The sequence below is a fragment of the Gouania willdenowi genome, chromosome 6 (assembly GCF_900634775.1).
Source record: "Gouania willdenowi chromosome 6, fGouWil2.1, whole genome shotgun sequence".
Lineage (NCBI taxonomy): Eukaryota > Metazoa > Chordata > Actinopteri > Blenniiformes > Gobiesocidae > Gouania > Gouania willdenowi.
This window is the reverse complement of record NC_041049.1, coordinates 67,185,267-67,202,149: the sequence shown is the minus strand read 5'-3', so window position 1 is coordinate 67,202,149 and position 16,883 is coordinate 67,185,267. Positions and strand designations below refer to the sequence as shown.

The window sequence follows — 16,883 nt, the reverse complement described above, 5'->3', positions numbered from 1 at the left end:
GTTGAGGGATATTAATTGTGCACTCACAAACACATGCATACTCTTAGGATTACATATGACTTTCAAACGCCGCGTCTCTCACACACGGTTGCATATCACATGGGTCACTGACACAGGTTAGGTCAAAGGGCGGGGGTCCGACAAACACGTAGGGGCGAAAAAGGAAAAGCAGGAAGCATCCTGGAGGTCGGACTATTTTAGCTTCGGAAACTGATCGGAAAGGTCTGGGTCCCTGTATGTTTTGGTCATTGAAGTTTCCGTTCCAAAAAGGAAATTGAAAACCAAAAACTGTTTTGTTATTTGATTTTCGTTATCAAATTAAAAAACTAAAATTTAAATTAAAGGCACATTCCTTTACCAGGGTCAAGAAGGGATAAACAAACGTTTAAAAATCGGTTGATTTTAAATTTTTGTTTCTTGTCATTCTTGTCAGTTTGTGTGTCTTTGGAGCTATTCTGCAACATTTTGCTGTTTTGTGCATTTTTGTAGTCATTTTGTTTGTTTAAGTTGTGTCTGTCTGTGTTGTCATTTTGTGTATTTGGGGAAGTTTTGTGTACTTTGTGCATTTTGCTGCTCATCTGTGTGTTTTGGGAGTTATTTTGTGTATTATGTTGGGCTTCATATTCCTTCCAACTTGTTGAATTCCAATTTTTGGGGATTTGCTTTGGGGGCCACAACAAGTTTGACTGAGGGCCACATGTGGCCCCTGGGCTGCTAGTTGCCTATGTCTGCCCTAATGCATAACTACACCTGGAGATAGGTAGCAGCAGATAGACCCCCTTGAGCCTGAACTGGAATAAGTGGCTCAGCAAAAGAAAGAAAAGATCTGAATTAAAAACTAGTTGATAACAAAAAATAAAGTGTCCATTGAAGTGTCCCAAGCTGCTGCTGGACAGTTTGAAAGTTCTGTGTCTCCATCCAGTGGGGGATGCGACACCCGCACTTTCATAAAGATAAAAATTCATCACCTCACGTTTTACAGAGGGATTCTTTGTTAAAAACCTATTGATCCTGTTAGATTGATTGAATAGTGATCAAGAAAAATCGCCATTCAAGCCGTTGTTTTCCGAGAACGTGGCAAGAGCATAGTAAAAAGTGACTAAAATGGGCCAAAAGCAAAAAAATTACAAAAAAAAGGAAAACAGGTGGTATGTAATGGCTAAAGTTAGCTTAAATGAACAAAATGGGGCAAACAATAGTGAAAAAGGGCAAAAACGTGGAACAAACAGAAGCAAAATGTAGGGGAAAAAAGAAACAAGTGGTATTTATTGGGCAAATGATAGCTTATTTGGATGAAAAGTGGCAAAAAATGGTTCAAGAATTGACAAAAAATTGAATAAAAGTATCAAAAAGAACTTGCAAAAATGGGGAAAAGGGGATATTTAAAAGGAAGTTACTGTAAATCTGAAAACACAAAAAAGTGTCCAATTTTGGGGAAAAAAGGCAAAAATGGGACAAAGGAAAAAGAAAAAGGTAAAAAGGGGTTGAAAAGTTTCCCCCTTTTAAGGTTTTCCGGGTGAAAAATAATTCAAATGAAGACATATAGAGCCACATGTTTAGTATTTAACATTACACTGAGTTACTCTCACATGTTAGTGTCCTGCCTCACTGTCAACATTGACTTTTCCTGCCCACTGATTATTTACACATAAAAACATATAGTGCCAGTGAAGTACTTTGCACGTTGTACAATAATTAACCCGAGCAGTGATAAGACAGAGACGGACAGTAACAAGGCAGGAAGGAAGAAGGAGCTCAGACTCAAACACTAAAACTTCAGCTTTTTTTCACCGAAGGACACTGACTCAGCAGAAACACTAAGAGGAAGAAGAGACCTGGATAGAGTTACAAAAGAGCGTGCTGTTTGCTTTTTCTCTTGTCGTGTGTAAATGAACTGTGTGGAGGACTCACATTTGACCCGGACCGTAGAGCTGAACGATGGCAGACGAATGCCACTTCTTGGTTTGGGAACATGGAAGGTAGCACCATTCATTTCATTTATACATTTATATATCTAGTTAAACGCTACAGTGTTTACCTGTAGGTAAACACATGTTCAAAATCTATAGTTTCATTTTCGCAGGCCTGATGTGCTTGACTTTCCCTTTGCTGTAAATTGTGTTTGCATTCATTCATGCATGCTTTTTACTTTCCAACCCTGATCAAACAGCATCATGTCACTCATTGTAACATTCTCTTTTAACTACAACAGCCTCTCATGTAAAGCTGACGTTCCTCTTCCTCTAAACAATCTATGCAAATCTATTCTATTATAAGCAACATTTTAAACCAAACCATAAATTAGTAAATATCTATAATCCTATTATCAACTGATACCAGGGACACTTTAAGATGACAATGAGCCACAATAGGTTCATCAAGGCTAATGTAGTCGTTATTCTGGGATCAATACTGTGGATTAATCAGCTTATAATGGATAAAAAATTAAACATCTTCAAGCAAGTGTTCCGAGAGGGCCACATTATTGGACAAGTTTTAGTCATTTTGTGTGTTTTTTGGTGTCAATACATGTGTTTTTGTGTTCTGTTAAAACTTTGTGTATTTTTATGTCATTTTATGCATTTATGTTGTCGATTTGTGCGCGTTTGGAGTCACTTTCTGTATTTTTGTTGCTCCTGTATATTCCTGTTATTTTGTGTATTTTTGTTGACAGTTTGTGTGTCTTTGGAGCAATTCTGTAATGTGTTTTTGTGCAATTTACTGTCTATTTGCCTGTTTTGAGAGTTATTTTGTGTATTATCTTGAGTTTTATATTCCTTATAGCTTCTTGAAGTAGCATTTTTGGGGATTTGTTTTAGGGACCGCACAAAATTAGACTGAGGGCCACATGTGGTCCCCGGGCCCCCAGTTTAAACAATCCACCACATTCACCTTTAAATGTTCCCCTTCGATTTAAAATGCTGCATTTTGTTTGCACATTGAAATTCTAGGGAGAGCTTTGCAATACTGTACTACATGAGAATCATTCTCTCCACATATGCTGATGAGAGTCTGGTTTACCCAAGCTGAGGTTTTACACACATTATGGTTCCCATTGAAGGAGCGATGCCTACAAGCAGTTTAGAGACACTCAGTGTAATGTTTGGAAAAGTTAATCACGACTGTGTGTGTGTGTTGCAGTCATCTAAACTGCCTCGTACATCAGTCCAAGGTGCGACAGAGGCTGCCATTGCAGCCGGTTACCGACACATCGACACGGCCTACAGCTACAAGAACGAGGTGGACATCGGCAAAGCTCTGCACTCCAAGATGAAACAAGGAGTCATCCGACGAGAGGACATGTTCATCGTCAGTAAGGTAGAAAAATCTATGGACACTCACTATCATTGTTTCAATTTACATCTATTTAACTCATGTCTGTGATTTGTTGTTTCCCGATGTTTTGTCACAGCTCTGGTGCACTTATCACGACCCTGAGGACATCTCTGTGTGTCTCAATAAGTCGCTCAGTGATCTCCAGCTGGACTACCTCGATCTCTACCTCATACACTTTCCTGTCGGCCTGAAGGTTGCACAACATGTCCATACAGTATCTCCTTAATGCAGATGTTCTCAATTTGTGAATCAGGACCCAAAAGTGGGTCCTGGACCTGTTTTCATTGGTGCACAAGCAATAGCTTGAGTCTGTTTACACATTTAGCAACAGATGACAATAATGTGAAATTCGACTTTCCCAAAACAAATGGTTTTGCAGTATTTTAAGTTTGATGATAAGAACAAAATTTCACTTTAGAAATTGCACTTTTAAGATATTTTGTGGTTTAAAAACTGCTGCTTTTGTTACTTTTTTAGCTTTAAAGTCATTGACAATACCATCTTTTTTCATATTAAATCCTTGGGAAAATTTGAACTTGTAAGTATGTAATCAATACTTTTGGTTGTGTTGTCCATTCTTTAGAATGAATCAGAAAGTAAAAATGACAAACGTTAGTTTTTCCTCCTTTTAACGCAGAAAACCGACGATGAGCTTTTCCCTAAAAAGGACGGACAGACGTTGACTTCTGATGTGGACTACGTCAATGTGTGGAGGGTGAGAATGAATGCATTGATACAAACACTGTTTGTTTTTAATCAACATTTGACAGGAAGTAACAGAGAATACAGCTAATGTTGGATTATTTGTTGTTTTTGGAAATGACAGATTAAGAAAAATATGCATTACTATAGTTTATTAAGAGGTTGCTTACATTATAAAAAGACAAAAGGGAGAAAGTGAAAAAACTAGCTATAATATTGTATCGTATTGTAATATTGTAACTTGTGGACTACAGCAGTGTTTCTGAAATGGGGGTACGAGATGGCATTACAGGGGGTACTTGAGAGAGAGAGAGATGAATTCATGTTGGGTGTGGGATACATATGTATGTGTATATACGTATATATGCATATGTATGTGTATCCATAAAATGAAGAGTCCGTCCTTAAGACTGCTCTACTGTAAAGTGTCTTGAGATACCATTGGTTATGATTTGACGCTATACAAATAAAAGATTGAAGATTGAAGATTGAAGATAGCGGGAGAGGAAAATTACAAATGAAAGCATTCAAAATATTGGGTTTTATATTGTTTAATTTTAGGTATAAATGAACTATAATATAAATATTGCCAGCAACTCACAAAACGACAACAAAAACACACAAAATAACGTAAAAAAAATAATGAATAATAAAAAGAACAGACAAACAACAAAATACACAAAATGCACTAAAAACACAAACTAAAAGAGAGAAAAAACAAACAAGAGCTCCACAAAATACACAAAAATAACAGAGAAACTTACAAAATGAACAAACAGCCAAACCAAACGACACCAAAAACATACACTACGAGACGATAATTTAATTAACTAATACCAACAACACATAAAAAACGACAACAAAAACACACTAAATAAGAGAAACATATATTGAATAATAAAAAGAACAAAATACAACAAAATACGCAAAATAAGAGAAAAATATACTGAAAAAGAACAGACAAAAAACAACAAAATGACACCGAAAACACACAAAATGATGATAGACATAATCTTGATTATTGTATTAGGATTAGTGTTGGTCCCACATCAGGAGAGAGATGACCAGAAATGATAAAAACTACAGAAATAAATCTATTCAGGAAGCACTAAATATTATTTAATTCCACTTATTTACAAAATTAGATTCTTTAAAATATGTGTTATCACACATTCATTCCATCATTATGCTCTGTAGTGGTTTGTTCACAGAATTTTGAGCACATAAGGGGGTACGGTACTTGGATTCAGAAATAAGAGAAGTCACTGAACTACAGTATAAATGACTTTATCCATAAAAAGGGAACATTTCATTCATGTTTGCAGGGGATGGAGGCCTTACAGGCGTCAGGGAAGGTGAAGAGCATCGGTGTGTCCAACTTCAGCATCCTACAGCTGCAGAGACTTCTGGATCTGTGCAAAGTTCCTCCTGCAGTTAATCAGGTGCTACAGTCCGTCCTCCATTAAATCAGCTTCCTCTGTAATTCTAACCTGACATAAATACGTCTACGCTACTTCTAATAAAAGGCATACATAAGGAGCTTTGTTGGTTATATAAAGTAAGAAATGTAATTGTAAAGTTGTCCGATGTGTTGGGTCTGTAATAGACAGTTTTGTTAAATACTAAAATAGTGTTAGAAATTGTGAACATGTTTTCATTTTTGAATTTATAACGCCAATGTTTAAAAACCTTTTATTTTGTAAAAACATAAAAAAATAAATGAAAAAATAAAAAAAACAATTAAAGGCATCACTTTGAACTTGTTTAATTAATATCTTAATATTTAGAGAATATTTTGTTTTTTTAGGTGATTCTATCCTCTTTTAGGAGAACAGAAATGACCTTATTTATTAATAACATTTTCTTTAAAAAAAAAAAAAAAAAAAAAAGTGTGTTTCCGTGAAACATTTGCTCATTTTATTTTTTTGATTGGCTTTCTGTCTTGTACTACTTCCTGCAGGTGGAGCTGCACCCGTACCTGGTTCAGACTGATATGATTCAATTCTGCAAATCCAGCAACATAGTCCTGACAGCCTACTGCCCGTTTGGGTCCCCGGGTCGACCCCCTAAACTGTAAGATTTAAAAACCTTTTTCACAGCAAAGACACTCGACTCTACTCACCTTTCAATTACCCATGTTCAATTACAATTAAATTACAATTACAGTGACCAGCATTTTTTTCAATTGTAATTACATTACATTTCTTTTTCTTTCTCAGAACAACTAGGATATTTGCATTTCCTGAAGAAAATGCAAGTGAGGATGCAGGTGCTGTCCCGCATCGCACTGCATTAGCATTAGCATAGCATTAGCATAGCATTAGCAAGAACATTAGCGCTAACCTAGCATTAGCATTAACCAAGCATCGGCCGAGCAACGACATTAACCTAGCATTAGCATGAATCTAGCATTGGCATTAAAACTGACCTAACATTAGCATTCACCTAGCAATAGCATTAACTTTACTCAGCAGCAGCCTCGGAGCAGAGCTCACAACTTCCAGTGATGACAGCGTGGCCAAAAATAAGACAATTGGATAAAAGTGTAAAAAAGAACGTACAAAAATGGACAAAAATTAGGAAAAAAGGGATATTTATTGGCAAAATTAAGCTAAAATTTGAAGAAAAAAACAAAAAAGTGTCTTTTTTTTTTTTTTTGGAAAAGGGTCAAAAATGGGACAAAAAAGTTCCAAAATAGCCAAAGAAAAAGGTATCTCTTGTCTTCCATTAGCTTTTTTTTTTTTTAAACACTTGTAAATAGGGCTCTTGTTTCGAAGCTAACTGGATGTTTTGTCACAATCAGTTTCCAAAAATGTGTTTACGTGAAGTTTATGGATCAAATGAGCACATGATGATTTTCTAGTTGGTCGTACATAGTATATAGTCATCTTAAAGATTCTAAATCAGCTCTAATTGTGCAAATTAAAGCTGAATATAAAATGGTGTTAGGACCGGTGTCACGGTCTGAGTTCACATCGGTCTGAGATCGGTTATGAGCATGCACACTACCGGAAAATGAATTCATGCTACTTCCCCTTCGCTTATTTCTACTTCCGCCGTGCTGAGATAAAAAATTAATTTAAAAGCTAAGGTTCAAAGCTAATGTTATTTAACGAGTGCTGAATGGCTGATTTTCTTGTACAAAAATGTACAACTGCTCATTATACAAGGCAGGAGAAATGTTTTGAGTTTGTATTAAAAATATGTTTTAAATTTATTCTGCAGTTTTTATTATTAATGCTTGTTATCTGTTTTGATAAAAAATAAAGCACATAGAAAAAACATGATTATAATAAAACTCTGTGAAAATAAACAATTTATTTTCCAAAAAAACATGATTATAAAATATATTGCAGTAAAAAAACAGTTAACCTAATGTAGCTTTATTTTTTAAAATCAGTATAACCAAGTATGAGTTCAGATTTTAAGAGGAACTCAGTACGATGTGAACTCAGACCGTGACACCGGCTTCAAGCTACAAATCAAACATCCCCTTTTCAAAATAAAAGCATGTCTTCTTGTCATTGATTTTTATCTCTTTTGTAAACATGGCTCTCGTTTTGAAGATAACAGCACGTTTCAGTCAAAATTGGAACTGTCGCTATGGCGACCCGTGTAAACATTCTTATTACGTTCTCAATTACTAAAGTTCAATTACAATTAATTACAATTACTGAGCCTGAAAAAAATAACTTAATAAAAGTTAACCTAAGCTTTCTCTTATGATAACTGGTCCCAAGTAAGCTGTAAAATCAAAACAAATATCTATCATCTAATTTACGTTGTTAGGCTTCCTAATCAATGAAAATATAGGTTTTAATATTTTTGGTCTGAGCCTTTTTTTTTGTGTCATTATTGCCTCGATTTAAACTTCTTTAAATTGTAAAATGTTTGAAAGCTTGATATGAAACATTCTTTAATAATTGTTAACTACATATGTGTAGAACTGTACATAGAACTGTAACAAGGTTCAACAGTTTTGCGTAAAATTGTATTTGACCATTTTTATAGAATTTTCATGGAAATTACAATTACAGTCAATTATCTAAACTCAATTACAATTTCATTATGATTACGACAGTAACAGATTTTTAAAATTACAATTTCATCATAATTGTAATCAATTACCAACTACGCATTTACAATTATAATTGACCCCAACCCTGCTACATAATCATGAATGTGTTGCTTGTTGTTTGTTTGCATTTGATAAAACTCCATCAGTAAAGCTTTGTTCTGCTGCAGATTCAGAGGAGAAACAGATCCACACAAACTTCTGGAGGATCCTGTGGTTTCAGCCATAGCCAAGAAGCACAGACGCAGCACTGCACAGGTGTGTCTACGTCACATTCATAGGGCTGTACAGTGTCGCCTACACCTTGTTGGGCTAACACAGATGTGTTCCAGGTGTTGCTAAGGTACCACATACAGCAGGGAGTTTCTGTCATCCCAAAGAGTGACAAAGCACACCACATCCTTGATAACACAAAGGTAGACACACACACACACACACACACACACACACACACACACTTGGTAAAGATACAGTGATCTCTCATGGGATCCAAAGGCTGAATAATCTTTATCCTACCAGAGGTCTCCAATCCTGGTCCTCAAGGGCCACTATCCAGCATGTTTTAGATGTTTCCCTCTTCCAACACATCAGATTGAAATGATTAACTCATCATCAAGCTCTGCAGAAGCCTGATAACGATCCTGGTCATTTCAATCAGGTGTGTTGGAAGAGGGAAACATCTCAAACATGCTGGGTAGTGGCTCTTGAGGACCAGGATTGGCCACCCCTGACCTACGTTTACCAAGCATCACTACTGATGATGCAACTTTTTGCAGGTCTTTGACTTCAGTCTGACAGATGAAGACATTACAGAGCTGAAACAGCTGGACAGAGGCTGGAGGGCGTTCACACTTGAAGAGTGAGTGACCAATGATACCGAGGAGTCTACTCAATCCCTCTCACATTGATCAAAGTCATGGAGCTAAAATATACAACGTAGATCAGGGTTCACCAACCTTTCTGAAACTGTGAGCTACTGAATAGTCTACCATAATAGGGCTACCAGTTAGAAAAGAGCTTCTTAAATACTACATTTTCAAGGTTTCACTTTAATTAGAGGGTAAGATAATAAGGAAGATTAGCAGACACTTGAAATGTTGGAAATGTTTAAGTTTCAACATGCAACACTTTATTTCTCCAAATTTTTTCAATTGTTTCATTTCCGACAACTCATAGGAAATCCCAAACAACTTTTAACTCATCGTAAAACATGAAAAATTTGGAAAATCCACATTGCATTTTAAAAAACATATATTTTATTTATATCATATTATTATATATAACATACCACAACCCGTACACCAAATCTGCAGCATTTAAAAACATTTCTCACAATTTTTCAGTGAAAATTCACATTTAAAGATGGTTGATTTAATACTAAAACTTTATCACGTGCAGCAGTATTTAACTCTACTAAGTACTAACTGCATCTGTATTTATCTTTGTGAGTTTGAATCCTGGAAAGTAAATCAGATTTTAGATGGAGCTCAATAGTGACTGGAGCTGCTGAGGGCCCCTCACATGGTCCATGTTGGTGACCCCTGACTTAGATGAAAAAGAAGCTATTCTGGAAACTAGCTCAACTTTCTTTACAAAAAAGACAAAAAACTACATTAAACCTACCACTTTTCTACCAGAGCTGCAATCAACCACTCACAGTCTGACTGTTGCCCTCTTAGTTCATTTAGGAAAAAAAAATTAAACAGCAGTACAGTCAAAAAATAAGAAAACTAAAATGACACAGCATTAGGAATATTGATTAATCTGAGCAAGAATACAGAAAAGGACAAAGGCTTTTTTCTAACTTGCTATTTTGTGTTTTTTTGGAAGCATTCTGTACATTTTTGTTGTCATTTGGTGTATTTTTCTGTTTGGTTTCATTTTTGTTTTTTACATTTTGTATGTTTTGTTGATTTTGTGTATTTTGGTGCATTTTTCTGTCCTTTTGTCTCTCTTTTCCATTTTTTTGTTGTATTTTTTTTTTTGCAATTTTGTGTGTATTTTGTTCCATTTTGTGCTCTTTGTTGTTCTGTGTATCTCTAGAGTTATTTTGTGTTTTGTTGTCGTTTTGTGTGCTTTTTGAATGTTTTTCAGTCCATTTTTATTTCCTTGTATTTCATTTTCAGTTTTTCTTAAATGTGTCAAATTAACAACTTAAATTTCAACTTTTGTAGAATTGATTTGGGGGTCGCACAAAATCAGAGCACGCGCTACATATGACCCATGTTTGGTGATGAATATAGTGTGCAGTCAATATGAATAGTGACTTAAAATAAATGATTTTTTTTTTTAAACTATTCTAGAAAATAGAATCATGTGTACAATGTTTCCTTTAAAATGTATCTGTGGTTCCACAGGATGAAATCCCATCCCTATTACCCATTTGACTGAGTGAAGACGCCGCCCCCCCAGGGACACACTGATAAAAATGTGAAAAAATGTGAATGTGATCATCAGCTTGGGACAATCAACTGTTTATTAAAACTTTATGGACTTTCAATCAGCAATACAAACATTACTCAATGCATGAGATGCTTTAGTCCTGATGCTCACTAACTGCAATTTAACTCCGCCTCCTTCATTGACAGATTATTGTGCATTTATTAGCATTTCACAATGAATTGTGCAAAAAAAAATTACAGATTACTGATGCATTGATTGAGGCCTAAAAATCAGCTTTTCTCACTGAAAAGAGAAGTTTCACAAACGTTCTTAGGATTTATTGAAGAATGGCAGAAAACATCCCAAACAGCAATCACAGGATAAATAGCACAGAGGAAATGGATTGGACATAAAAACATCACTAAACCAACACTTACCTGGACTCCACAAGAGAAAAAGGAAGAGGAGAACAACGAACACATGGAGTGAAGCTGAGATGGATGGAGAGGGGCCGTCAGCAGCCTGTTCCCTCCCTGGGTCAGTGAGTATTGATCCAGAACTAATCATAACCCAATGTCCTGCATGTTTCAATGAAGGGGACAAAACTGGAATCTCTGATCAAAACGAAACATTTACAAGCACAGGGAGAACATGCAAACTCCACATACAAAATGGTTACCAAGCCTCAGGGCCAAGGATTCAAACCCAGTGCCTTGTTGCTGTGAGGCCCATATCGACACATTGGCTCTCATTTATCAACCGTTTGTACGTTCAGATCTGAGCGTACGACGTGCGTTCAACCATTGGTATTAATCGATTCTGACGTGATCGTGTGCTATGATTGGATCTCACGTCTGGTCTGACCTTCTCACCAGCAAGCCTAAATTATATCGTTTTTCTTGACGAAAATGTAAAGAAGTGTCTCGATCAAAAAGCAGGAATTTACGTGTTGAGGCTGTGGATGAGTAACATTTCATTTAAACCATCATTAGGCATTGGTTAAGTGAGTTAAGAAAAATCTGTTCCAACACAAAAACGCTCCGTTATTCTCTTCCACAAAGCGTTTAAATTCCAGTTTTACCGAAAAGCAAATCTTTGTTTTTCTTCACGTCAGCTGTGATAATGCTGATTTTCATCTCAGAAAACGTTTATTTCCTTGCTAGTGTTTGTTTGACCTCAGTGGGCGGGGCCTCCGAACCAGGAATATTTGAGGGCGTAACATGTTAATCAAATTCAGCCGCCGCATTTATCGACACCCGATCATTGGTGCGCTGGGATTGGTCAGATACAAATGTTTCACAAGTTGGTCTTGTCGTATACGAGCAGATTTGCATCTGTTTTCATTGTGGCCATTGTGCTGATGCAGTTGAACTCCCTCGTGTCTTGTTGAATATTACATTACTTTAAAAATTACATTAAACTTTTCTACAACTTCACTTTGGTCTGTTTGTCTTTTTCTCAGTTTGCTGTCATTGGTCAATAGGGGGATGAGAAAAAATCGATTCGGCAGTATATCGCAATATTTCACCGTGCGATTATCATATCGATCCAAAAAATAATTTAAGATTTACTAACTTATAATTAGAATATGTTATAGAAGCAAAAGTTAAAGCACTTATTTTTCATATTGGTATTTACCATTTACTTGTTCTCACAAGTTTAATTTATCTTTTTTTGAACCATTTTGTACTTGTAAAGGTGAAATTTGTAATTATTGATATATCGCTATGTAGATCGTATTGTGACGTGCAAACCGTGAATCGTATCAACAGATAGTGGGCAATGCACACCCCTATTGGTCAAAAATACATCCATATATAACCCAACAATATCCTGCATGTGTAAACGATATGTTTGAAGGCTTAAAGACACAAAGACTGCACATAATTATTTGATTTACACATTTTTACTTTGCCGTTTAAATTAAATTTAACATTCTTAGCTTACAATCATTTCTCTAAATCACATTTTTTGCACAGCACTGTATACTGTAGGACAAACAATTCTCATAAAAAGAAACAAACAAAACATCTGATCTATAATCCAACTAAATTGATATTCATTAAGTTCACACGTCAATAAATGAATCATTGATTATTTTCCAGAAAACATTCTTGGTCTTTTCTCAAACCTCCCCATCACATTTTCACAGTATTGTACGTTATAAGTTAACCTTTCACCTTTGAGCCAGCTCAAAATCCTTCTTTAAAGAGACACAAAGACGGTCAACGTTGTGTTCTGATGAGTTCAGACACAATATGGCTCATAGGAATAAATACAGACATGGACCAATGTTTTGGAACGCTTCCATCAAAGGAAGAAAACCCCATAATAGTCACTAATAGAACATATAGCTGAACGTGTAGCTGATATATTGAGATTCAAGACATATCAAGTTTCCAGGGTGACCGTGGCTCAGGTGGTGGTGGGTTGTCCTCTGATCGAGAGGTTGGGGGTTCGATCCCAGTACCTGACTATGTGTCGAAGTGTCCTTGGGCAAGACACTGAACCCTAAGTTGCTCCCAATGGTCGACTAGCACCTTGCATGGCAGTCCTGTCCCACTGGTGTGTGAATGTGAGAGTGATTGGGTGAATGAGCTGATATGTAAAGCGCTTTGGGACTGCTTCAGTGTGGTGATAAGGCGCTATATAAATCTAGTCCATTTACCATTTTCCAATTTTGGTGAAACAAAAAATTACAATATATTTTTTTATAGATTATTTTGTATTAAAATAGTTGTTTTAGGTATACGCTGCTTTCAATACAGCATGAAAATCACAGTTTGATGGATCACTGAATGCGTCCTAACCAAAACCTTTCCCTAAACAGGCCACACTGCACAACTCACACACACGTGCTGTCCCTTTGAGGAGAAAAAGACGAGAGCCTTAATGTGGCAAATGTGTGGCATTTATATGATCACATTTAACCCAGAATTGTCTTTCTGGTCAGACTTCATTTGAAATGAAATAATTGAGATTTAAATTGTACATCGCTATTTTGAGAAAATATTTTTCCATATCGCCCAGCCCGAACTGAGACTCAGAAATGTCTTTAAAATACTCTGATGGACCACAATTCAAAGGACATCTCTGACTTTCATTAGCCAGGCTTCAATAAATCAATATGCATTATTACATTTACATTTTACCAGTGACTATTGTGCAGAAGTGGACTGGGACCAAAATTCAGCCCGGGCATTTTCAGTCCAGTCCACTGCATTATTAGTGGACATCATGTAGAAGCTGTTATTAAGTCAGTGATTCAATCAATCAATCAATCTTTTATTTGTATAGTGCCAAATCATAACCAATGGTATCTCAAGACACTTTACAGTAGAGCAGTCTTAAGGATGGACTCTTCATTTTATGGATACACACATATGCATATATACGTATATACACATACATATGTATCCCACACCCAACATGAATTCATCATGGCGGCAAGGACAACCTTCTGTTAAGCAGCAGGAACCTTGTGTGGATCCCATTCCTATGATGAACAGCCATCCACGTGATGCTGTGTTGGGTGTGTGCAGAGGAAAGGGTGGAGACAGAGTTGTTGAGACTCTGTAACTCCACACTAAGGATCCCACGGACCTGCAAGACAGATTCTCAACATGTGGCTCATTATGTCTTAATTTAATTAGAGAACCTTACCGATTCCCTTTGTCCCAAATGTTTACTGTTTTTCAAAAATGTTCTGACACTTTTTTCAGACTTTAGCTACCTTTTTCCAATAAATACCATTTTTCCTGTTTTTTTGTCCATTTTTGCAAGTTCTATTGTACACTAATTCAATTTTTGTCCTTTCCTTGTTTTTTTTTGGCCACTTTTCATTCAAATAAGCACATTTTTGTTCAATAAATACCACTCGTTTCCTTGTTTTGCCCTTTTTCACTATTGTTTGCCACATTTTGCCCATTTAAGCTAACCTTTGCCACCATATACCACCTGGTTCCTCTTAATTTGCCCATTTTTTGGCCACTCTTGACTGCTTTTGGCCCATTTTAGTCACATTACACTCTTTCCTTCTTTGCCATATTTGAACCATTTTTGGCCACCTGTTACCATGTCTGCCTTCACTTGCTCGTCATAAAAACAAAAAATCGTAGCGGACCAGACCGGCCCATTTCAGGTTGACGGCCCACTGGGAAGAGATCTGGTATGCCAGATGGCCAGTCCACCCCTGCCATTGTGGTTTTCTTTGTTTGATGGTTAAGTACCAACCCACATGTCCATGTCTGTATATTACGTGGGACGTCCTCTCCTCTTCACTTCTCGCTCTACGAGTCTTTTCTCCGATGCCGCTGCAGACGGCCTCACCGTGCACACACACGCTGAGGCCCCTGCCACACATTTAGGCAGGTCGGGCCCTCTGGACCAGGACCGCTGCTCTGGGTCGTACACCTGAGTGGCTTTGGAGAACATCATGCTCTCCCAGCTGTAGCCCCCCAGCACAAAGATCCTCCCCGTCCACACGGCCACGCCCGCCTCACTGTTGGGCAGCAGAAGCCGAGCCACCGGGGTCCACTGGTCGTGCCGGGGGTCGTAGGACTCCACCTGGCGGATGTCGAAGCGCTCGGTGGTGTCCTCGCTGTCGTCGCTGCCTCCGATGGCGTAGATGCAGTGTTGTAGGGAGGCCATGCAGTGCCAGCCCCTGGCCCGGCTCATGGGCCGCCTCTGCACCCAGCCCTCGTCGTCCAGCAACGGATCGTAGCTCAGCACGTCACGGCGGTACGGACCGATCTGAGAGTCGTGACCGCCCGAGATGTAGACCACACCCTGGTGAACTGTCCCAGCGTGGCCGTAAGTAAACCTGAGGGTAAACAATGGAAATTTAACAAACAGTATAATACATCAGAGGTGTCAAACACATTTTAGTTCAGAGGCCAGATACCAAGCAGTTTGATCTCAAGTGGGCCACAGTTTTTATGCAGGAAAACAAGTCATTTCAACATTATTGAGCCCTAGTTTAAGCTTCTACATATACATAAAATACAAAATGTGTCAAAAACTCACAACATCCAAGCAATAAGTGACAGATATCAGTCCCAACAGGATCTTCACTTTAAATTTTCCAGGTTTTATGACCGATTTCTATGTAATTAAGAGAAATATTGTCATAATTTGAAAAACATTTAAGGTTTTGTAAAAGTTTGGAGTTTTTTCAACAGTTTAACATTAAAGATGACTTCAATCAAGCACCCGAGAAAACTATGAGTTACTGCAAATATTGTTGCGTTTCATTTACACAATGATTCGTGTTTTCTCTGTCATTTAATCCTGCGGGCCAAATTGGGATGTTCCAAAGGGCCAGATTTGGCCCCTGGGCCATGGGTTTGACACATATGCAGTAAATTATGCCTTTAACGCTGAAAGAGCCAAACTGAGGAGGAGTTTAAGAAAAAAGTATCAGTGAACTGTTGTAAAAATGTGCATAAAACAACCATTCTGCCCAAAACTGATGCTAAATTATGTTAATCAAAATAAAATAATAAATGTTGAAATAAAACATTCTTGAAATTAAAGTATGAACTTTGTTCTTAAAACACAATTTGGATCATTTGGGACGTGAATATTAGAAAATAACCGCAATGAATTGACAAAGCTCTACATTTAAGTGTTGAAGGATAAAATAACTTATTGACACACATGGACATTAATCAGTGATTTTGAATTGTCTCTGAATAAAAAAACTTTCAATCTGTATCAATATGTTTTAAAATATCTTTGTGTAATCATGTGATGTTGCTAGCTAAAATGAATCCTTAAAAAGCAGTTGATCAAGTTATAAATCCACATTTTTTGGAAGGGGGATATAGGTTTGAGCTCCATCCGTTCGTCCGAGCTAAAGGGGACAGCTTTTTTCAGAAACTGTTTAAGACAAGATATCCAAATTCGGTGTGGGGCTTCAGGGTATCAATACCTTGATGGAGTTCGAAAATGAGAAGCGTGCAATTCCTTTTTCCAGATATATTGCCCTTCTTTCATTTTTTTTTAACTCTGTTAGATGCATCTTCAATGGGAACAGCTTTTCTTAGAAAACGTTTAGGATAGTTAGTAATTCTTTATTCTGATGTGATAATATTTTCTTTCGTACACATCCAAGTTAGATTTAGGACATTCAGGAAAAGGTTGTGAGTTATGAGAACCAATCTGGCGGGGGATGTTGATGACTATGTCTTCTTGTTGTTATTGTACAGATGAAGCTAATGGCTAATTTTTAAATTTGATTATCATTAAATTCTGACACAATACTTTTTTTTGTGTCATCTATCAAAACGATTTTTAATGAGTTAATGAAGTACAGTTTCTTTTTTTAAACACATTTAAGAAGATGCGTTTTTTTTAAATTCATATATGGGTTTAAAGATGCAACTGG

At 36.9% G+C, this 16,883-nt stretch overlaps 2 protein-coding genes across 3 annotated transcripts in view; one reads left to right on the top strand and one right to left on the bottom strand.

Moving 5' to 3' along the window:
- Window positions 1-1,718: 1,718 nt before the first annotated feature.
- On the top strand, window positions 1,719-11,931 carry LOC114465109 (aldose reductase). The gene is made up of 10 exons (XM_028449899.1): window positions 1,719-1,979; window positions 3,142-3,318; window positions 3,413-3,529; window positions 3,974-4,051; window positions 5,364-5,480; window positions 5,999-6,111; window positions 8,284-8,371; window positions 8,446-8,529; window positions 8,890-8,972; window positions 10,471-11,931. Exons 1-10 carry the CDS (start codon window positions 1,890-1,892, stop codon window positions 10,502-10,504), a joined length of 981 nt encoding a protein of 326 aa, XP_028305700.1. The 5' UTR covers window positions 1,719-1,889; the 3' UTR covers window positions 10,505-11,931.
- A 2,562-nt stretch (window positions 11,932-14,493) lies between these two features.
- klhl36 (kelch-like family member 36) overlaps window positions 14,494-16,883 on the bottom strand; it is a 56,797-nt gene continuing 54,407 nt past the window's right edge. For both annotated transcript variants that reach the window (XM_028448492.1, XM_028448493.1), the window contains one exon: window positions 14,494-15,317. In XM_028448492.1, the coding sequence (XP_028304293.1) occupies window positions 14,750-15,317 (568 nt within the window). In that variant the 3' untranslated portion in view covers window positions 14,494-14,749. The remainder of the gene's footprint in view (window positions 15,318-16,883) is intronic.

Excerpts from the sequence above, each read along its gene's own strand:
- LOC114465109 (XM_028449899.1), top strand. The coding sequence starts at position 1,890 with ATGAACTGTGTGGAGGACTCACATTTGACCCGGACCGTAGAGCTGAAC. Across the intron at positions 5,481-5,998 it reads TTCCTCCTGCAGTTAATCAG|GTGGAGCTGCACCCGTACCT; the intron begins GTGCTACAGTCC and ends TACTTCCTGCAG. Across the intron at positions 8,530-8,889 it reads ACATCCTTGATAACACAAAG|GTCTTTGACTTCAGTCTGAC; the intron begins GTAGACACACAC and ends AACTTTTTGCAG.